The sequence below is a fragment of the Petaurus breviceps genome, unplaced genomic scaffold (genome assembly GCF_028583685.1).
Source record: "Petaurus breviceps papuanus isolate PSGF00001 unplaced genomic scaffold, PetGlider_PUasm1.0 90919, whole genome shotgun sequence".
Classification (NCBI taxonomy): domain Eukaryota; kingdom Metazoa; phylum Chordata; class Mammalia; order Diprotodontia; family Petauridae; genus Petaurus; species Petaurus breviceps.
The window spans coordinates 21,689,935-21,713,106 of record NW_027187378.1 but is presented as its reverse complement, the minus strand read 5'-3'; the positions used below and the strand labels follow the sequence as shown (position 1 = coordinate 21,713,106).

The 23,172-nt window shown below is 38.1% G+C and overlaps 1 protein-coding gene and 1 long non-coding RNA gene across 4 annotated transcripts in view; one reads left to right on the top strand and one right to left on the bottom strand.

The window, feature by feature from the left end:
• The window catches only part of ANAPC1 (anaphase promoting complex subunit 1), a 179,019-nt gene extending 171,594 nt beyond the window's left edge, over positions 1 to 7,425 (bottom strand). Inside the window, exons 1-4 of one of the 3 annotated variants that reach the window (XM_069075562.1) lie at positions 7,298 to 7,425; positions 6,636 to 7,151; positions 1,364 to 1,600; positions 241 to 402 (exon numbers count right to left, since the gene is read on the bottom strand). In XM_069075562.1, coding sequence (XP_068931663.1) covers positions 241 to 402; positions 1,364 to 1,576 — 375 coding nt within the window. In that variant the 5' untranslated portion in view covers positions 1,577 to 1,600; positions 6,636 to 7,151; positions 7,298 to 7,425. Of the gene's footprint in view, positions 1 to 240; positions 403 to 1,307; positions 1,601 to 6,635; positions 7,152 to 7,297 lie in introns of those variants that run through there. The other 2 variants (XM_069075564.1, XM_069075563.1) reach the window with 2 other exon arrangements.
• A 344-nt stretch (positions 7,426 to 7,769) lies between these two features.
• LOC138151963 (uncharacterized) lies at positions 7,770 to 22,164 on the top strand. Its single transcript, XR_011165977.1, has 2 exons — positions 7,770 to 9,251; positions 21,294 to 22,164. It is a non-coding gene; the product is annotated as an uncharacterized lncRNA (long non-coding RNA).
• Positions 22,165 to 23,172: the final 1,008 nt, after the last annotated feature.

Genomic DNA, 23,172 nt, shown 5'->3' with positions numbered 1-23,172 from the left:
CTATAAACACACAAAAAGAAGTGTAAATAAGACATAATATAAAACAAAATAATATAGATAACCTTTTATCAGTAGCACACATTAAAATTCGTAGCTGCTAGAATTCCTAAACTATATAAAATATCATGCCCTATACATTTTGTATTATTACTGTTACATAAATATGAAGAAAATTAAAAATTTGCTGAGGCAGGGTTTAAACAATAAGTGGTAAGTGATAAAACTTAAATAATTTCTAACCTGAATAACAGGACTATCCACTGTAAAAGCTTTATAAACAGTAGAAGCCTGACTTTTACTTCCTTTGCTCCAGATGACCATATTACCAGCCACATACAATTCTTCATCATATTCTACCTCTTCTCCAACATCACTTACACCTTTCCTTAAATGCCAGCTTTCCTGAAAAGAGATTTAGAAAATGGTTATAAATTCTTCTCAAATACTACCTTTAAAAATCTGTCCCATTTGACTCACTAATTAACAGAGTAAAAATACTCTTAAGACTAACTACTACAAACTAGCACAAAATTCTTAGCAAGAAAGACAAAAATTGTGGACATAAACCCTAATATTTTAGCTATACCATACAAGAAACTTTATGAGGAGGAACTTGAGATTTTACTCATACTAAGCTTTTTTAACATGTATCTAGGGCTCTGCTAAACAAAAAAAATAAATATAGAAAAAATACTGCCCAGACCCATCATCTGTCCAGACCAGAAACATGCAGGGAAACCGCAGAAAAATAATTTATATGCAACGATGTTGATATTTTTCTTGTCTCTTTTAATAAAGTTTAAGATTTTTGACAGCCAAGATCATGTCCAATTTTTCTTCCATTTCCCCTTAAATAATTAGTATGGTACTATATAATGTATCTCAGATATTTGCTGCATGAGTGTGCATGATAATCAACTGAATATGACTTGGTGAAAAGCATAATCATAACCAATCAAAATACTGAGAAGTTTGACTTCTGGGATACAAATGGAAAAAGAAGACTAAATCTAAGTCTAGAGTTCTTTAACCTGCTTTGTGTCATGGATCCCTTTGGCGGTTCCATGGAAAATATGGACCCTCTTCTCAGAATGTTTTAAATGAACAAAGCAAAACATAGTGTTACAAAAGAAAACTAATGTATTTATCACAATTTTTTTAAAACAAGTTCAGAAACATCAGATTAAGAGCTCCTGATTTAAGGGAGGTTTTTAATCTCCTATTTCTTAATAAAATGTCTTATCACTAGATCTAATAATTTCTGTCCTAGAAATTGCATGTCATTTCTCAGTTTGCATGCAGGTTACCTTGGGTAATTATATTATTCTAGTTTTCCAAAATATAACTGGAAATTTAATAGAACCTTCTGTTTTTCATGGATTGTAACCTCCTGAAGGGATCCCACCAAACCAGCAGCTCCATCAGAAGACCACAGCTCAGATGCAGGCTGCAGCTGCCGAAGTTGAAGATTCAGCGCGTTAGGGTGGTGCTTGCAGTGATCACGGCCAAAAGGAACAAACTCCTGCAAATCCCCTGCTGCAATCATCGTTACCTTCTCTTCATAGATGTTCGACATGGGTTCCAAATATCAACATTATTTCTGCATTAAAATAAAAGATATGTCAGTCAATTTGCAGAATTGAAGATAAACAAAAATACCACAAAGATTATGCAGAATACTTATGGATCATAATTGTGTGAATACACACACACACATATGAGCATATATAGATCTGATTCTCACAGTCTTCTAAAAAGCAACTTATTGATTCTTTACCTACAAGGAAAGCCAGGTCCAGAGACTGACTTTTCTGTAGTAGCAAAGACTAGAACGTCCACCTCAGGACCCCTGGCCTAGAGTTTTCTTTGAACTGAAAGTACATTCAATTGGTAAACAGTTGTAGACTAAACAAACATATAGTATGGATTCTCTTGGTCTACTCAAGATTTTATCAGTGTAGGAACTCCTAGGATGGAAACTTTCTGTATTGATAAACATGAGAAACTCATCTTTATTTTCTAGTCTTAGACCAGTGCTTAGAACACTTGAAGGTATAGTGACTTACTAGTGGTCTCACAGGATATATCAAAGACAAGGATTGAAACCAGGTCTTCCAGACTCATATGCTGACCCCTCTATTCACTATGCCTATTCACTAGCGACTTTTTCCTCTGCTTTATGGTTCCATTAAATTAAACAGGTTTTATAAAAGCTCTTCTATAATAGCTGACATTTATAAAGCACTATGGAATAATTTCCTCACAAGCACCCTTATAGGTACTATCACTATACATGTGGCAAGTAAAGAAAGAGGCTGAGATTGAAATGATTTGCCCACAGGCACAAGATATTAAGTGGCAAAGCCTAAATTTGAACTAGATCTTCTTCTAAGTTCAAGTACAGTATTCTTCTACACATGCATAGTCTCATTTTTTTCTCTGGGGTTTAGAATTTTACAAGATATGTAGAATACATTTATTTAAAGTCCACAGGCTAACTTTATCTGCACCAAAAATGTGACTAGTGATTTGTTGAGAACTGCCAAAAATTAACAAAAAAACTACAGCTTCCAGTTGATAAAACTGTACTAATCAGAATGATTAAGTATCAAGTAATCTGTTGATATTTGAATATAATTCAGCTGTGCTTTATTTGTCCCCCTTCCCCTTTCCCTAAGGATAGAAGAAATAAAGCAATCAAATTTACTGACTACAAAAGCTTTTGATAAAGTTTACCTTTATATAGCTAGCAATCTCATTTAGACACACTAGTACAGCCAATTCTCTACCAGTGTAAAGGGTAGGGAAGCAAAGCACAGTTAACTCAAAACAAGTGCTAAACTTAAAATCACTTAAGATTAGGTTTGGAAAGTGATTTTGCTCCCAACAAATTTATTTTCCTATTTTTTTTTTGTTAGGACAATCTATTGTAGCATAGTTTATTTCACAGTTTCTGACTGTGTCAAATAACGTCCCTCAAAACATTAAGTATATTCAGTAAAATGTTGGTATCATATAGTCCATAAGATGGGTGACTCCTTCCCAACAACTGCAACATGAATCCAGTATTAAGCTAAATTACATTCCAAAAATACACACCAAGTGAGGACAGGAAAAAAATGACAGGGAGTCACTAAAAATAGTATATAAAATATATCATTCAGATAATGTGGAGTTTTCTGTGTACAATGCAAATAAGATTTTGACAATCACCAAATAACCTACATAAACTCCTTGACAATCCCACCAAAAATGTTGAGGCCATTTTTCCCTTAGGTAATGTGTTGTACTGCACAGACAGAACCAAATAAAATCCTCTAAGTGAAGAAAATATCGTATTCTCAATTCAAAGTACAGTTATCTCTTCCCCAGTGACTTTTTCCATTGCAATTTTGACATATCTTGGTTTGGCATAAGAAATTAAATGGGGATTTGGAGGGAGTTTTGCAGAAGCCTCAGATGACATGAGAAGACCAGCAGACAACACAGAAAAAGTTTAGAAACTCAGAATGCATAAAATAAATATATAGTATTGTATAATACCAAAATATTTTATCTTCGAGTACCATAATAATTCAGATTTCTTTCTTTTATGAAGGGAGGGCCAAAAAGTTTTATGTGATTTTCCAGATTGCAGGGGTGCCATGCCCCTAACTCCAGGATGTGGAAGGATAACTGCAAATTATCTATCTACTCAAACTAAGAGGCATTGTGGATCAAGAAGTAGCCTTGGAGTCAAAAAGACTAGGATCCAAATCTTGCCTGACACATAAATTTCAACACATTTATTATATACTTTGCATGTGCCAGGCACTATATTAAATGCTAGGGATAGGAATACAAGCAAAAGGACAGTTCCTGTCCTCAAGGAGTTTACATTCTAATGGACAATAACACATAATGATGTGCTAACAAGCAGGTGAAAAGGGTATCCATGTGGGAGGCATCATGGCGTCTACAGAGAATCAAGGATGGTTGGTCTGGGTCCCTCCTCAAGCTCCAGAAGAATTCCCTAACAGAAGAGAAAGGGAGCTGCAGGGGCAGAAGGAAAAGGCAGCTGAAGCGTGGTGGCAAAATGTGGAAGGAGAAGCTTGGCTGCATCAAATATCTCATAGTTTTATGTTTATGGTTTGCACAGCACTTTATAATCTCAACTGACCACATTTTATGTGTGACCATAGACAAATCACAGGTAGTGAATTATATACAAATTGCCTTCCTCCACTAATGCAGGGAATTTCCATGCCAGGAATTCCCTGAGGTCTGCATTTTAACTCAATCTATTCTAACTTGTTCTGGAGTTCAATAATATTGACCAAATTGGGGAACAGGCTTAAATTTGATTTCTGATTTAGTCCCTGACAACCTTGGACTGGATCAGGGATTCTTTTTAATGTCATGGACACCCTTGGCAGACTGATGACATCTAAGGATGCCTTCTCAGAATGATTTTAAGAGCATAAAAGAAGATGCATAGGCTTACAAAAGAAATCAAATACAGTTAACAAAATATTAAAAAAAAAAAAGTTCACAGACCCTAGGTTAAGATTTCCTGGTTTAGATCTCTTCCAGCTCTAAACTTATGATCCTATGGGGAAAAAAAAGGCAGCAGATAGGTAGAGACATTTTCAAATGGGCCTATCTTCAGCATTTTAGTGTATTTAAATGAAATTTAGCACGAATCAAGGTTATAAAATAGTTCTGATTGCACTGAATAAGGTACAAAGTGAACAAAAACCATGAGTCAAAATTTAGAAAATTTAACCAAAGTTAAAATGCTCATTCTTATCACATTAGCAATAAGGTACTGATACTGGGGTACTAAACAATCCTCCCCTTCAAAATAAAACATTTTAAGAGATTTGGGGGTGAGGTGGGAATACAATGTAATATATACAATACAAAGAAACATGATAGGTTTGACATAGACATTTTCAATACTACTGAATAGTGCTCCTCCATTAAAAAAAAACTTGCATGTTCAAATGAGATGTACTTTAAAGTGTTTTGCAGACCTCAAAGCACTACAAAGCTGTTAGCTATTATTACAAATTCAAGAACTGTCTATGGTAAAATCAGAAAGTGATTATAAGTCAGATTATAAATGAAAGAACCTACTTTCTTATTAATTGCTGGGGAAAGAATTTTTTTATGTTACCAAGGTAGTTTCTGATCTAAGTAGGATGTAACCTGATGAACTGGTTATCAAAGCTACATCAATTTTCAAATAATCTTGAAAAAATTAGACAAACACACCCTCATACTTCAAAAGTTTGAAGGAAAATGTTAAGATTAAAACACCTTTCTCATAGCTTTTCATTATGATTACAAGTCAATGAAGCATTATGGAGCACGGATAAGAGTAGTGGACTTGAGGGCGACTTGGGGGCAACTTGGGGCCGGCTTGGCAGAGCAGTGAATAGAGCACCGGCCCTGGGATCAAGAGGACCTGAGTTCAAATGCGGCCTCAGACACTTAACACAAAAACTAGCCATGTGACCTTGGGGCAAGTCATTTAACCCCAACTGCCCTCCAAAAAGCAAAAGGAACAAAAACAAAAAAAGGAAAAATAAGTAGTGGACTTGGAATCAGGAAGACTTGGGTTCAAATGCTGAGGACCATACGTGAATTCAGTAAGAGGCACTACTATGGAGAAACATGCTCCATAGTAGCACTGTAGTAAATGCGCTGAGCACCGGTAGAGAGAGGTCTCACCTCCCGCTTAACTAGAAAGTCATAGGAACTCTTTCAGCCTCAGTTTCCCCATCTCTAAAATGGGGCTAATAACAACACTTATCTCCGAGTTATTGCGAGGACTGGATAATAACTTGTAAAGGTATATGAAGAGATAGTCCTATCTTTATCTCTCTCTGTACACATTTACACACATATCTACAGATATTTTTTCCTCTCTCACTAGAAGGGAGAACACCAGCGCATTTCCTGCATGGAGATAAAGGGGGCGGAAAGACACCAACCTGTGCCAAGGAGGCAGGAGATGGGGTGTCTGGGCTGAGGTCAGTTTGGTTTGATTGAATAGTGCTTGAAAACTGAAAAAAATACTCATGCCAAATCCATGCTTGCGTATGTACATCATATCTTTATCAACATATGGAATTTCCGTGATCCTGTGACCGAACCAACAGCTACGTGTAGAGGAGGCGGAACTGCTGGAGGGGGAGGGGTGCCTCTGGGGGTCACTACTGAAGAAGGGGAGAGGAACTTCCAGAGGCACTGAAGAGGGGGCAGGCTGGACACGTAGTTGTGGCAAGTTTCTCCCCTGCAACCTCCACACGCACTGGCTGGGAAAACACCTGCCTGCACATACCACCTCCCCCCAAAAAACTTAAAACAATTCAGGGCAAGGCCCGGGTTCCTCCCACGAGGCAACACTCGCCTTGACTGCTTCAAGGGGCGAAGCAGGGCAGTCCACGGAGCCTCTGCTCCGAGAGACCCAGTGCCCTCCACCCCCGAAGCCAAATAAATGGCGGGGCCGTGGCCGTCGGGGTGAAAGAGGTCTGGCGGGAGCGCCGAGGCGAGCACCGGGCACTGGGAGGAAGGGGAAGACGCAGGGGGGCACCCAGGCCAGACCCAGCGGAGGGGTGGCCCCGGAACCTTCTGGGGGGCGCGCCCACCTGAGTGACCCAGGAAACGTCGGGCGCTGCCCCTGCTGTTCCCCGGAGACGCGGGGACCGGGGCGAAGACGGGATCGGGCAAGCGGAGCGATGCGTCGCGGTGACTCCTCGGCCGCTACAACTTCTCATGCCCTCCCCCTCTCCCTTCCGAGCTGCGGAGGAAGCGGTGGCGGTAACGGAGAAGGCGGGAGGACGACGCGGTGCTTCTCGTATCCGGGAGGGCTGAAGACCGAGCAGGCGGGCGCGCGAGCAGCTTGGGTGAGAGGTTCAAATGGGCGCGGCCATCTTGGATGTCCCGTCATGCCCCGCGCCCAGGAGGGGCGGGATCCTATGAGGAGGCTCCGCCCCTGTCTTTGCCCTCTGCGTCGCGTCTTGAGCCCCCTAGATCTGCCTAAGCAGAGAACAGGAGGGACCCAGCGAGCGAATGAGAGAGAAGGAGGGCGGGGGGCACACCCGGGCCGCTTGGACTGAGGCTCCTCGGCATCCTGCCAGAGTCCCGGTCCTCATACGCGGACCCTGAAAGAAAAAGAAAATTGCGAAAGTGATACTCTGCTCTGCACTGGGAAGCAGCCCCTTGGTCTTTTCGCTTCTTTGCATTTGTTGGGGGGTTGTTGTGATTGGTTTTCATTTAAATGAAAACTAGCTTCACACAGATCTCTTACCTTCTTTTGAAGCTCTTAAGACCGTCATAAACTGGCTCCAGTGTTACCCTCCTTCAAGCCCACCTTCGGTCCAACCAGCTGGCCTCACCCCGACACCCCATCTCCTGCCTCCCTGGCACAGGCTGTGTGTCTCCGCCTCACTCCTTTCAGGGAATGATTTCCCTCCCTCTCCTCTGCCTCTTAAAATCCCTTTTTCCCCCTCGGAGTTCAGCTAGAGCAGCATCTTTTCCATAAGGCCTTTCCTGAACCCCTCTGCTTCACGTTACTCCCCTCCCACCATGCCCTCATTGCCTTACACTTATCTATATACACTTAATTTGTATCTGCTTTTATGTGGACCAGCTCTCTCTTCTTGTAGAATGTAAGCTTCCGGAGGATAAGGACTGCTGCATTTATTTCTTTGTATCCCCAGTGTCTGGCTTCCTTCAAGACCCAGTTCAAGGACCATCTTCAGCATTAGGCTCTTATGCCTCAAGGTCTGATATGATAGAATTAATTCCAGAGAGCAAAGAACTAGAAATCGGCCAACTACAAATCAGAGACTTATTTATTGTTTTGTTGATTTTCTAGACTGTAGACTAAATGTTAATAATGTAAATTTAAAAATGTGTTCTGAGTATGTTTTTCCAAAGAATTGGTTGTTAAAAACATTTTCCAGTACAACCTTGCTCCTTTCTGTGTTGTATGAATTTTGCAGGCTTTTGTTTTGTTTTGTTTTGTTTTTACAAATTGAAGGTTTGTGGCAACTCTGCATATAGTAAGTCTATTGGTACCACAATTCCAACAGCGTATCCTTAAATTGTGTTGTCTATGTCACATTTTGGTAATTCTCACAATTATTTCAAACTTTTTCATTATTGGTACATCTATTATGGTGATCTGTAACCAGTGATCTTCGATGCTGCTATTGTAATTGTTTTGGGATACCAAAATCACACCCATATAAATATATGAACTTAATTGATAAATGTTGTGTGTGCTTTGACAGCTCCAGTGACCTTTCTCCCTTCTCCCTAACTGTCCTCCCTATTCCATGAGAAGCATTGTTGAACAGTATTGAAGAATATTACATAAACTTAATCTTTTGTGAAAGGAAGAGTAAATCAATGTGGCAAACTTCATTGATTTAGTTTAAGAAATTGCCCACAGCCACCCTTAGTCTTCAGCAGCCATCAACATCAAGGCAAGACCCTTCACCAGCAAAAAGATTATATGACTCACTGAAGACTCAGAGGATGGCTAGTATTTTTTAACTATAAAGAATTTTTTAACTAAGGCATGTACATTTTTTGAAGCAATATTATTGCATACTTAATAGATGTAATGGTAATGTAATTTGAATTTGAAGACCACTTTTTATATTGGCAAGTAAGCAGGTACTTAGCACCTTGTTTCAAGTTAAGCAAAGGTAACAGATAACTTAGCACTTAGTAATTGATCAGGCCTCTGTTGGGAAAACAGAAGGTATGAACTCCTGTCTCCTGTTACTGATGTAACAGGAAGGGGTTGGCTGAAACAAGAAGCAAATGCTGTGTGTATATAAGGAAAGCCCCAGGAAGGCACAGTCAGAATTTCTTGGGACCAGCACCTGGAGGCAGAGCAGCTACAGAGGAGAAATGAGAATGGAGAACTGAGTCAGAATTTACTGAGAACTTGTGGTGGCAGAGCTTCTTCTGAAGAGGAGGCCAGGAGTTCCCCCTTTCTTCCCCCCCCTCCCTCCCCAGGCTAGATAAGGTGATTCTGAATTTTTTAATGGGCTGCAGAAGACTGAGGAAGCATGACCGGGACTTTGTTTGTGACTTGGTTGGGCCTTGAATTCCCGGGAACAGAAATTGTGAAGGATTTGAAATGGACTGGACCCTGTGAACTTCAGTGTGAAGCAGGACTTACATGGAGAGCAGGACAAGGAACTGGGAGCTGTCTGCCTTTGAATCCAGGTGACTGGTGGATTCAGGTAGGAGTTGCCTTCTTCCAGTCAAGATGAAAAGACCTCTCTGTGGGTACTGAGTAGTGATGAAATTGTAGTTTACTAGTGACATAGGGGTGGATGGTCTGTGTATTTTCTAATGATTGTACTTAGTGATTAATGATACTTAGTAATTGATTGCTGAATAAGTGACTGATTGAGTTAACTTAGTGTGCCACCCCTCCACCCCAATGGAAGACTTTGACTATTGTACTTTGAGATGATTGTTCTTTGTTCAAAACTTTGTGACCACTATGATGGAAACTATGTGGCCATTTTAATGATAAGCTGTTGTGAATACTATATTGTGATTTTCTGTGATAAGTTGTAATGTTGTGAATGCTATACCTTGATTTTCTGTGAATGTTTTGCTTTGATTTGTTATGGAATAGAGTGTTCACTATACTGTGTAATCAGAACCTTAAAAGCTGTTCACAGTAGCATTCTTCTGGAAAGCTGCTCATGCATGGCATTACAATAGACTAAGGTATAGTGTAAACATAACTTTTATATGCACTGGAAAATTTAAAAAATTGGTGCAATTCACTTTATTGTGATATTTGCTTTAAGTTGTGGGGGGATTGGGAACCAAACCCACAATATCTCTGAGGTATACAGTAATGTTATTGGGATTTAAGATCTTCCCAGCCACTAATAGGCCTCACCTAGAGCCCATTAAGGGAAGCTTGCTTAGGGGAGGCTTGCTTGTAGAAAGGTTTTCACCTTTTGCTAATTTCTAATTAGGCATTGAGTCAGTTGTGATGCCTTCTGGCTTTGAGAAGTGTATATATATTCAGAGTTGGTATTTTGCTTTGGGGCCTTGCTTATGAGAAGGATCTGGTGATTCTCTGATTGAGATTCTGAGTGGTTGTAAGTTCAGAGTTCTCTGATTGCTCAGATGTAAAGGCTTTCTCAGTCCAGGGATGTATGTAAAGTGTATAACAATATTACTTTGATTCAAAGGCAGTCAGAGCCCTGTCTATTGGTCTTTGTTTCTCTGCTTATATTTTCTCTATTTGTATTTTCTCTGAAGTTCAGGGTGCTGACTTTTCCCCTGAGCTAGTGAAGGTAATTAAAAAAATATTGTTGACCCCTTAAACAGCTGTCTTTCCTAGTAAAGCAGATCTAAGAACCTGTGTTAGCAACCATACTGGGTATGCCAGTGTGGTTGCCACTACATATACCTGTAGAGCTAACAATTCCTACCAAAGGGTGGACTGACCACAAAAACTTGTAGCATGTGTAGTTCTCCCCTCTGACACAGGGAAGAAAGTTTTCCCACAAGCTGATATAGCAGCAAGCACCCTAGTATCCCCAGGGTGGCTGCCAACCCAGGTTCTTAGATCTTCTTTTCTAAAGGAAAACAACTCAAAATGGGTTAACAATCTTGCTTTAATCAAACATATGTCATTTTCCTAGTTTGGGGGAAAAGGTCAGCACCCTGAACTTCAGAGAATACAAGCAGAAGTTACAAGCAGGCAGAGAAACATTTCAGCAGACAGGCTACCAGCTGTCTGACCATTACATCCATACCTAGTCACAGTTACCAGAGAGGGAAGCACCAACATCTGGGTTTTCAAAGCCAGGGGGTTCAACGACTGCCCAGAGTCTCATCTAGTCAAATCATACAACTCTTCTCAAAGTGAGCCCCAAAGCAAAGCCTCACATCAGGGTATATATAGCCTTCTTCTGGATCAGAGAATGTCACAACCCTCTTGACCCACTGCCTAATCACACAGCACCAAGGTGTGGCATGCGTGAAAACCAAGCCTCCTGCCACAAGCTCCATGTGACCACATTCACCCTATTAGGGGGCAGAGTATATTTTCAAATCAAAGAAGGTTCTCAGAGTCATTTAAGCCTATCAAAGGGCCTAGGGGCAGGGAAGATCTTAAATTCCCATCCCCGTAACAGCTGACAGCAAGAGTTTGGGGCAGGCAGCACTAGGAGAATGAAGAAAAAAAGAAGAGACCGCAGATATCCCATGGCAACAACCAAGCTATGGAATCAGCTACATCTGCAGATATCTGGACATCTGTTGTTCCATTCTTTAGAACGGATTGTAGAATGGGGAGTGGGGTTGAGCTACTCTAATATGGGAGATGACATCTAAGTGAACAACCTGAGAGTAGTGTGACTGTGTTATCATAGACACTTGCTCAGGTAGCAGGATTCCTGAGAGAAACAAGTCAGGTGGGAGAAATGAAAGGGTGGGGCCTACCCCACTCTGGCCTTCCACTTCAGTATGTTTCTAAGATTTTTTCTGTTAAAGAAGAGAGTTGCCAAAATATATTATTAATCATAAATACATATGGTTGATCTAGTCCTGATGTTTCCTGAATTTCCCCCCTCCTCCAACCTTTTTATTTTTTTTCTCAGCATGAGGATGCAATGGGAGCCACCCAGGAAAGAGGGATCTTTCATAGAACAAAACTGGGAGCTCAGCCCCACTCCCAACCCCCCCCCCCCCCACACACACACACAACCTATTATTATAGAGTTTTGCTATCTAACTGGATCCATAAGAAAAAGATATTTTCTAATTACCTTTTACAGGCAGAATTACCAAGAATGTAGGCCATAGAGAGATGTGAGTCTCTCTGTCTCTTCTTCCTCACCCTCTCCCCAATCCTGCCTCTGAGCAGCCTATCAAAGTGGACAGAGTACTAACCCTGTAATCAGGAAGACTCATCTTCCTGAGTTCAATTTTTTTTTTAAAGCAATCGGGGTTAAGTAACTTGCTCAAGGTTACACGGCCAGTTATTTCTGGGTGTGTTGCTAAGTATCAGAGCCTGGATTCGATCCCCAGGTCATCCCAACACTGGAGCTGGTGCTCTTACTTGCTGAGCCACCTGGCCGCCCCTCCTATGTTCAATTCTGACTTCAGATCCTTCCTAGTTGTGTGACCCTGGGCAAGTCATTTGACTCTGTCTTACTTTCCTCATCTGTAAAGTTGGAGATAGAAGGAAATGACAAACCACTCCAGTATCTTTGCAAAGAAAACCCCAAATGCAGTCACAAAAAGTCACACACAATTGAATAACAACATTTTCAGGTAAAAAATTTGTAAAGATGTTCATTGTTTCTCTCTCTGTCTCTCTCTCTGTCTCTCTCACACACACACACACACACACACACACACACACACACACACACACACTCCTGACGTTTGCTTTTCTCTCAGAGTGTTTATAAGGTTTCAAATTATAATTTATGCTAGACTGAAAAATAAGTGTGGGAGAGGGGAGAGAAACTGGTTTTTTACTCAGTGAACTTTTCACAGACAGACTTCCCAAGGTCCTTTGTTCTTTTCCTAATAGCAGGTTAACTCAACACACATTTAACTCAACACACAACACAAATTTAAACAAATAAAAAAAATCATTAGAGCTTTATGTACATTTGCATTTTTAAATTTTAATGCATTTTGCATTTTAAATTTATTTTTATAAACAAATATCTCCTCTACTTCCTCATCCATTGAACTATTTTAATAAAACCTTAATATTTTCTATTGCAAAAAGTTATAATTTTATTTCTTCCTTGACTATGCTAATTTTCTTACTTTCTCTTTATCATCTTATTATTGTCAGAGCAGTTTTTTCTAGCATTTTGTTAAATAGTAATAGTAATTTTGTTAAATAAATAATGAACATCCGTGCTTTACCCCTAATCTTATTGGAAAGGCCTCTAACTTTTCTCCATTATATACAGTATTTCTCTTGGTTTTAAATAGATATTATTGACTGTATTGAGGATACATTTATTTATATCTATGCTTTCTAGTATGATTTTGGGGGGGATTATTTTTTTAGGAATGGGAGTTGGATTTCTCATAAACCTCATCAGCATCTATTGATAAAAATCATGCTTTTTAAATTTTTTGTATTATTAATATGGTTTATTAATATTATAGTGCTCCTTAAAGAGAATCCTACATTCCTGACATAAGTTGAACTTGGTCATGTACATAATATTTCTAATGTTTTGTTATAGTTTTTTTGCTAATATTTTATTTAAAAATTTTGCATCAGGGTGGCTAGGTGGTGAAGTGAATAGAGCATTGGCCCTGGAGTCAAGAGGATCTGAGTTCAAATCTGGCCTCAGACACTTAACACAAAAACTAGCCGTGTGATCTTGGGCAAGTCACTTAACCCCAATTGCCCTCCAAAAAATTTTTGCATCAATATTCATGTGGGATAGTAGTCAATAGTTTTCTACCACTGATTTGTCCCTCTCAGGTTTAAGAATCGAAATCACATGTTTTTAATTACAGAAAAGGATTAAAAGGATCCCATCTTTTACTATTTTTGCAAACAATTTACATAATATTGGAATTAATTGATCTGTGAATGTTTGCTAGGATTCACTTATATCTTATCCTTGAGTTTTTTGTCTTTAGGAGTTCATTTGTAGCTTAATCAATTCATTTTTTCTCATGCTAGGTTATTTAAGTAATTTATTCCATTAATCTATGTAGTTTATATTTTGATAAATATTCATCCATTTCTTTTAAGTTATCAGTTTTGTTGAAATATAACTGGGAAAAATTTCAGATGATTTTCTTTATTTCTTCAATTGCATTGAATTCTACCTTTTCATTTTCAACATGAGCAACTTTCTTTTCCTCTTTTTTTAAAAATCAAATTAAGTGTTTGCATAATTTTTAAAAAGCTCAAATTTTCAATTTGATGATGCTTTTTATTTCCATTTTATTCATCTTTCCTTTGATTTTTCAGAATTTTTTCTCTGATATTTAGTTAGTACGTTTTGATTAGTTTTTGTTCCAGTCTTTTTTTATTTCAGGCCCAATTCATTGATTTGTTGTTTTTCTCTTGATGAAACTATTCAGAGACAGAAATTTCCCCCTGACAACTACTTTAGCTATAGCCTATAAATTTTGGTATGTTGTCTCATTGTTGAACTTTTTGGAGAAAGTTTTTTCTTCCTATAATTTGTCCTTTGACCCACCCATTCTTTAAAATTAATTTTTTTAACTAATTTTAAATCTTTCAAACACTTTACTGAGTATAATAATTTTTTCTGCATTGTGCTCAGTAAATGACATGTTTAGTATTTCTACTTTTTTGCATTTTTTTGGCATGGTCTTTATACTCCAACATATAGTCTTTTTTTTATAAAGGTACTATGTACAGACTAAAAATATGTCAGTTCCTTTCTGTCTCAATTCAGTAATTGCCAAAGATTTATCATCTCTAACTTTAAAAAATATATATTTTCTGGTCCTTGGTTTCTCTTTTGTCTATCTTTGGTTATATTTGTCTAAGTCTGAAGGAGGCATGTTGAGATCCCCCACTATTTTAGTTTTACTGTATTTCTTCTTGCAATTTAACATTCCTCTGAGATGCCATGCTATTTGGTAAAATATATCAAGTATTGATATTAATTCATGTTCTGTGGCATATTTAAGTACAATGTAGTTTCCTTGCTTATCTCTTTTTATCATGTCTATATTTTCTGTAGCCTCATCTGAACTCATGCTTGCTATGCCTGTTTTTGTTGTTGTTGTTCAGCTGAAGCATAATAGATTTCATTTCAACCACTCATTTTAACTTTATATGAATCTTTATGATTCAAGTGTCTTTCTTGTAAACAATATATTGTTGGATTCTATTTTCTCATCCATGTTACTGTCCTTTTCCTTTCTATGAGTTAGTTCATTCTATTTACTTTCACAGTTATGAAAGTTAATTGTATATTTCTATATATTCTAATAGTTTTTCCTCTCTTTATTCTTGCCAACCTTCTTTACTAATAAGGTGATAAAAGAGAGGGAATTTGCCTAATATTTGGGATCTGTGAATGAAATGGACTCTTTCTCCTCTGTTGCTCTTCTTTTCTTCCCCTATTCCTCTCCTTGATCCCAGGTATTTACTTTTTTTTCCTCGACTTTTAATACCTCTTCACATACTCTCCCCAACACTGGAGTTTGTTTTGCTTTGCCTGTCCTACCCTCCATCTTAAACTTCTCTTTGTTAGTCAATAAACATTTATTCATCTCTCCTTTGATCTTTCAGAATTGTATTAATCAACTTATTAATTATTGTATTATAATTAATTAACTACTTAATTAAAATATTAGGTTCTACTATGTAACAGGCACTGTGCTAAGTGTTGGGGATTTTTTAAAAAGGCCAAAGGCAGTACCTGTCCTCAGGGAGCTTACAATAATCTCTCCCTTCCCTTTCTGTGCCCTTTATTACCCTTTTGAGTTTAATGTATTTGTGTGTGTGTGTGTGTGTGTGTCTGTGTGTGTGTGTTCAATCTTCCTCTGTCCAGTAGAGATGAAAGTGAAATTCATGGAATGCCTGTTCCCTCCATGACTTCTGTGTTTAAATACTTATCTTATGCACCTCTACTATGTAATAATGTTTTTGTCCCCCTTTCCCTTATTTCCCAGTCCCTTCCATTTCTGTCTCCTTTCAATGACTATTAGAGATATTAGAATTCTGAGAAGACATTTCTTTTATTAAAGTATAAACAATTCATCCCAACATAGTCCTTTCCAATTGAAGAAATATGCGTGCCTTTCTATGTTTTTCTTGGCTTTTGCATGTCCACTTCAAAAATTTCTACTCAGTTTAGACTTTTTCATCAAGAATATATGGAAATCCTCTTTTTCATGATAAATCTAGCCTTTTGGGACATCATATTCCTATCTTCTCCTTTATAACAGTAGCTGTTAAGTCCTGTATAATCTTGCCTCTGGCTCCTTGAATTACCTTTTTTTTTCTTTTTGACTACTTTTAGTATTTTTTCTTTAACCTAGAATCTCTGGATTTTGGTTATGGTGTTCCTTGGAGAGTTCATTTAGGGGTTTCTTTCAGGAAGTATACAGTGGATTTTTTTTCTATTTTCACTTTTTCCTCTGGGTTCTAAGAATTTTCACTTATGATTTCTTCAAATATGGGAATCCACATTTTTATTTTTTATCATAATTTTCAGAGGGTCAATATTCTTAGATTTTTTGTTCTTGACCTATTTTGAAGGTCAATTATTTATTATATTTCTTACTTAAATTTTTTTTTCAATCTTTTCATTTTGTTTGAATGCTTGTTTTTTTGCTGTCACATTAAGTCTTTATTTTCTATTTGATCCATTCTAATTTACAGGGCCTTCAATTCTTGTATGAGGTTTCCCACCATCTTTTTTTTTTTTAATCAAGTCTTTGCCATTATTTCCTCCCTAGCTATTCTGTTTTGTATATCTTGTTTCATTTCTTCCAGGAACTCTTGTAATCCTTGAGGTTGGGATTTTTTTTTCTCTGAAGCTCCACTTGGTATTTTGTGGGACTACTCTTCTTCAGAGTTCACCCATTGGGCATCTTTCAATCCAAAATATTTCTTAATGTTCAGTGTTTTCTTTGGTTTACTCATATCTGCCACCTTATATTCTGAGTTGGGGGGCCTGAGATTTGGTCAAACTGTACTCCTACATCCCTAGATGATGTGGGCAGACCCTTCTTAGACCTTGAGTATTATGGCTAAGAATTAAGCTTTACAGGAATGATTTGGCCTTGTCTCCTATTATGGTTTAGACCCAGGCTTCCTAGATGCTGGGTTAGACTGGGGCTGCCTGGATGCTGCTCAGAACCCTAATTCTGCTGTGGTCTGGATCCTGTGTGGCATTGCCACTGAGACCTTTTTTCTCTTGCTGCTAAAGGGAACCCAGGTCACTGTATAGGATCTTTTTCTCTTTGTTGTAGGGCTCCGGAGCTGACCCTGTACTGAGATTTTTCCTTGAATCTCTAGGATCCCTCCCATACTGGTCTTTGCCTAGGGCCTTTCTTTTAACAAGGGGCATTGTGATCTTTAGAAGACTATCTCTTCTATGAGTTTTTTCCCCTAAAATGATCCTTACTTTGCTCTAGTGCTTGGCATAACTTTACTTGACGGAGCTGTGAAAGATCAATGAGATGTAAAAGGACTATGAAATGTACTATGTAGAAGAGGCATCTTTATTTACTATTATATACCTATGTCACTTCTTATGTCAGTGACCATAAATATATTCTCTAAAAAGATACTTGTTAAGTGTCCATACTAGTGCATAAAAGTATCTATAATGATTGATTTACAAATTGTTACCATTGATAAACTTAACGTTCTTTATTATCGTGTCACTTCCTTTTTTAAGATACCAGATATGGTTCCTGGCACCATCAATCTCACATTGCTTTTTTATTACACAATTTGAAATTGAGAAAGATTATTGTAAATGCTATGCTAGTGAGGGGGGGGGGGTTTGTTGTTTTTGCTTTTTTGGCGGGCAATTGGGGTTAAGCATGCCCAAGGTCACATGGCTAGTTTTTGTGTTAAGTTTCTGAGGCCATTTTTGAACTCAGATCCTCCTAACTCTAGGGCCAGTGCTCTATTCACTGCAACACTTAGCCGCCCCAACTAGTGTTTGTTAAAATGACCCTTTTGCAACCTTACCAATACTGTTGTTACTACTCTAAGATGTTGTCTAATTGATACTACTTAAAGATCTGAGTAGTATCTGAGTGTCTTTGCTGTCCAGGAGAGGTAAGTGAGATTTGCTTACTTTTTTTTAAAAAAAGAAAGCAACAGTTAGTTTCAGTCCAAAATATATACAAAGGCCTAGAAAAATTCCACTAATTGGTGCAGTTAGAAAAGCCATATTTCTTATGAAAGGAACCTAACTGAATCAACCCCAGACAGTTGGGAATGTTCCATGTCATAACAACTAGGGCAATACAGAAAAATTTCTCTTCTCATTGATGAATCAGGTTATTTAACAGACTGAGATACTCCAATGGGACAGAACAGTTCTGTGAGGTCTAGAATTCCTTGAATGATCAGATGTGAGCCTGACCTCAGGTATGAACTGACTAGGAAGTTCAAGGGATCAAGAATCACTCCTGACTTAGTCATGAAATTATGTTTGGAGGTTTTCAAAATGAGGATACAACCACTCATAATGTACCTTCCATACTTGTGGTCCCATTAAGGGAATCTGAGCCCTGACTCAGGGACCCTGGGAAGTTTGCCTGTGGGACTGAGTTCAGTGCATTGTGATGTATGGTAATTATACCCTTATGAGAACTTAGTTATTTCATAATAAGTGTTGCTGCAATAACACCAGATAGTTATTATAAAACAGTTAATTAGTGGACTTCCTGACCTTTAAAAGCCTCAGTTGGTTTTACTTTTACTTTTATTTTTTTTCTCAATTACATGTAAACAAAAATTTTTAACATTTGTTTTGTTAAATTTTGAGTTCCAGATTCTCTCCCTACTTTGATCTTCTTCCCCTCCTTGAGAAGGCAAGCAATTTGATATAGATTATTGTAGCAGCAAGCACCCCAGCACCCCCAGGGTGGCTGCCAACACAGGTTCTTAGATCTGCTTTTCTAAAGGAAAGCAACTCAAAATGGGTTAACAATCTTGCTTTAATCCATCAAACATATCATTTACCTAGTTCAGGGGAAAAAGTCAGCACCCCAAACTTCAGAGTATACAGAGGTTATAAGCAGAAATTAAAAGGAGACAGAGAAACAAACAGATCAAGCAGACAGGCCTCAACTGTCCAACCATTACATCCATTCCTAATCAGTTACCAGAGAGGGAAGCATCAACATCTGGGTTTTCAAAGCCAGGGGGCTCTCAACAGCTGCCCAGACTCTCTTCTGGTCAAATCACACAACACTTCTCAAAGTGAGCCCCAAAACAAAGCCTTACATCAGGGTTTATATAGCCTTCACTGGCTCAGAGAATGTAACAACCCTCTTGACCCACTGCCCAATCAAAAAGTATCTCCTTAAAAACAAGCCTCTTGCCACAGGCTCTTCCACCATGCAAGGCTGGATTCAAACAAAGAAATAAAGTTTTCTCACAATTTCTACCATTGAAAAAAAGTTTTCTCATGAAACAGAAATTGTACTAGACCCTTAATTGAATAGAAGGGGGAGTGAGCTAACTCCAGAATTGAGTCACAAGATAGAGTCAGTGTGGTTGTCAGTTCCCGCTACCACTTGGCTGTTTTAATCCTCTCAGTTCCCTCATTTTCCTCAAAGCTAGTACCAGATTGTTTTGGTGATTACTGTTTTATAATATGGTTTGAGATCAGTACTGCTAAACCACCTTCCTTCACATTTTTTTCATTTATTCCTCTGATATTCTTGCTCTTCCAGATAAATTTTGTTATGATTTTTTCCTAGCTCTATAATTTTTATTTTGATAATTTGATTAATATGGTCCTGAATAAGCAAATTAACTTAGGTAGAATTATCATTTTTGTTATATTAACTCAGTCTACCCATAAGCAATTAGTATTTCCCAAGTTGTTTAGATCTGCCTTCATTTGTGTGAAAATTGTCTTCTAATTGTGCTCATATAGTTCCTGGGTTTGTCTTGGCAAGTAGACTCCCAAGTATTTTATATTGTCTTCAGTTATTTAAATGGAATTTCTCTCTTTTCCTCTTGGACTTTGTTGGTATTATAAAGAAATGTTGAAAAAAAGAAAAGTAAAAAAAGAAATGATTTATATGGGTTTATTTTATATTCTGCAACTTTGCTAAAGTTGTTGATAATCTCAAGTAGTTTTTTTTTGTTGTTGTTGTTTATTCCCTAGGATTCTCTAAGTATTACATCATATCATATCATATACAAAGAATGATAGTTTTGTTTCCTCATTGCCTGGTCTAATTCCTTTGATTTCTTTTTGTTCTCTTATTACTATAGCTAGCATTTATAGTACAGTATTGAATAATAGTGGTGATAATAGGCATCCTTGCTTCACCCCTGATTTTATTAGGAAGGCTTCTAGCTTATCCCTACTACAGATAATGCTTGCTGATGGTAGCTTTAGATAAACACTACTTATTTTAAGGAAAGCTCCATTTATTCAAATGATTTCTGGTATTTTTAATAGGAATGCATATTGTAGTTTGTGAGAAGCTTTTTCTGCATCTATTGGGATAATCATATGATTTTTATTATTGATATGGTCAATTTATGCTAATAGTGTTCCTAATATTTTTTTTTTTTTTTACCAATCGGGGTTAAGTAACTTGCTCAAGGTTACACGGCCAGTTATTTCTGGGTGTGGTGCTGAGTATCTGAGCCCGGGATTCAATCCAGGTCATCCCGACACTGAAGCCGGTGTTCTTATTTGCTGAGCCACTTGGCCGCCCCTAAGCAATTGGGGTTAAGTAACTTGCTCAAGGTTACAGGTGTTTCTGGGTGGGTGCTAAGTGAGCCCGGGATTCGATCTCCAGGTCATCCTGACACTGGAGCCTGGTGATCTTACTTGCTGTGCTACCTGGCCACCTGGTATGAAAACCACCTGGTCATAGCATATTATCTTTGTGATATATTGCTATAATCTTCTTGCTAGTGTTTTATTTAAAATTTTTATACCAATTTTCATTAGGGAAATTTTTCTTTAGTTTTCATTCTCTGTTTTTGCTCTTTCTAGTTTAGGTATCAGCACCATATTTGTGTCACTAATTAACTTTCTCTGCATATTTTTCCAAATAATTTATATAGTATTGGAATTGATTATCTTTAAATATTTGGTAGCATTTGCTTGTGAATCCATCTGGTGCTAGGGATTTTTTTTCTTAGGGAGTTCATTGATGGCTTCTTCAATTTCTTTTCCTAAAATGGGGTTATTTAAAGTACTCTATTTCCTCTCTGCTAAGCTGGACAATTTGTATATTTGTAAATATTAAGCCATTTCACTTAGATTGTCAAATTTATTGGCATATAATTGGGAAAAATAGCTCTTATAATTGCTTTAATTTAATCTCCATTTCTAGTGAATTTACCCCTTTCATTTTATACTGGTACTTTTGTTTTCTTCTTTCTTTTTAAAAAATAAAATAAACCATCTATTTTATTGGTTTTTTCCCCCATAAAACCAGCTCCTAGTTATGTTTATTAGTTCAATGTTTTTCTTACTTTCAATATTGTAGATCTCCTGTTAGATATTCAGGATTTCCAATTTGGTATCTAATTGGGGCTTTTTAACTTGTTCTTTTTCTAGGTTTCCTAGTTGTATGCCCAATTCATTGGTGAGCTCTTGCTCTATTTTATTTAAACATTTAAAGAGATAAATTTGGCAGAGGCAGACCTGGAAGGGGCCTGATCAACTCAGAAGGCAAGTCTTCCCACCAACCACAAGGGCCACTACCAGGCCTATCACCAAAGGGCTGGGACTGGAAAGAGCAAGGTAAGAAGAAAATACAGGGGCCCCTGTCCTGGACAGCAAATACTCCTGAGGCTACCACTTCATAGCCCAGAAATTAAAAACAAATAAATAAATAAAGCCCCTATCATGACCTCCATAGACCAGGATGACAGAGCGAACCTCACCTGCTCCAAACCCCACCTCTGACCCTGAAAACATAGTAACTCTTGCCCCAGGGCAAAACCCTCTACGGTAAAGGCTTGGGATCCCTAGAGGAAGGGTTTGGCTAGGGCCCTTGCTCAAAATGGGTAGAAAGCAGACTACAAAGACAAAGACTCTGGAGTCCTACTATCCTCAGAGGGAGGAACCAAACTCAGAGGGAGACAATGTGGACTCCACACCCACAGCTGAAACATCAATAGGGAACGGGTCCCAAGCACAGAAGGCTCTCCTAGATGAGATCAAAAGGAACTTTGAAAACAAAATGAGAGAGATAGAAGACAAAATGAATAATTCTCTCAAAACCAAAATAGCAGAATTAGAAAAACATTATACTGAAGAAAACATCTCTCTAAAAAGAAAAGTGTATGATATGGAAAAGGAGCTCCAAAAATTAACCAAGGAAAATGATTTGCTTAAAACTAAAATCAACCAAATTGAAACAAATAAATCTATGAGGGATCAAGAACTAGTCAAACAAAGCAACAAGAATGAAAAATTAGAAAAAGAGGTAAAATACCTCAAAGAAAAAATAACTGACCTGGAAAACAGATCCAGGAGAGATAATCTGAGAATCGTAGGCCTACCAGAAAATCATGATGAAAAAATGAGCCTGGACAACATTCTCCAACAGCTCATTAAGGAAAACTGCCCTGAGATACTGTAGCAGCAAGCACCCCAAGCGTCCTCAGGGTTTGCAGCTACCACAGGTTCTTGGATCTGCTTTGTTAAAGGAAAGCAACTCAAAATGGGTTAACAAGCTTACTTTAATCAGTCAGACATATATCGTTTACCTTGTTCAGGGGAAAAAGGTCAGCACCCCGAACTTCAAAATATACAGACAGAATTATCAAGACATTAACAGATCAAGTAGACAGCTTTCCAAACTGTCCAACCATTACATCCATACCCAGTCAACATCTGGGTTTCCACATCTGGGTTTTTCAAAGCCGGGGGACTCTCAACAATGGCTTCCCAGAATTCAGATCAAATCACAGAACACTTCTCAAAGTGAGTCCCAAAACAAAGCTACACATCAGGGCTTATATAGCCTTCTCCTGGCTCAGAGAATGTAACAACCTTATTGACTCACTGGCCAATCAAGAAGTATCTACTGAAAAACAAGCCTCCCACCCCAGGCTTCTGGTGCACTTTAGCCTAGGGGCAGGGAAGATCTTTAAATTTTACATTTGCATTACAAATACTAGAACCTGAGGGTAAAATAGAAATCAAGAGAATCCACCAGACACCTGCTGAAAGAGATCCCAAACTGAAAAGTCCTCAAAATGTTGTGGCCAAACTCCAGAACTACCAGATAAAAGAGAAAATACTTCAAGCAGCCAGAAAGAAACAATTCAAATATCAAGGGTCCACAGTGAGGATCGCACAGGATTTGGCAGCCTCTACACTGATAGATCGGAGGCAGTGGAATACAATTTTCTGGAAGGCAAAAGAGCTCAGGTTACAAACAAGGATCACATACCCAGTGAGACTGAGCATATTCTTCCAGGCAAAG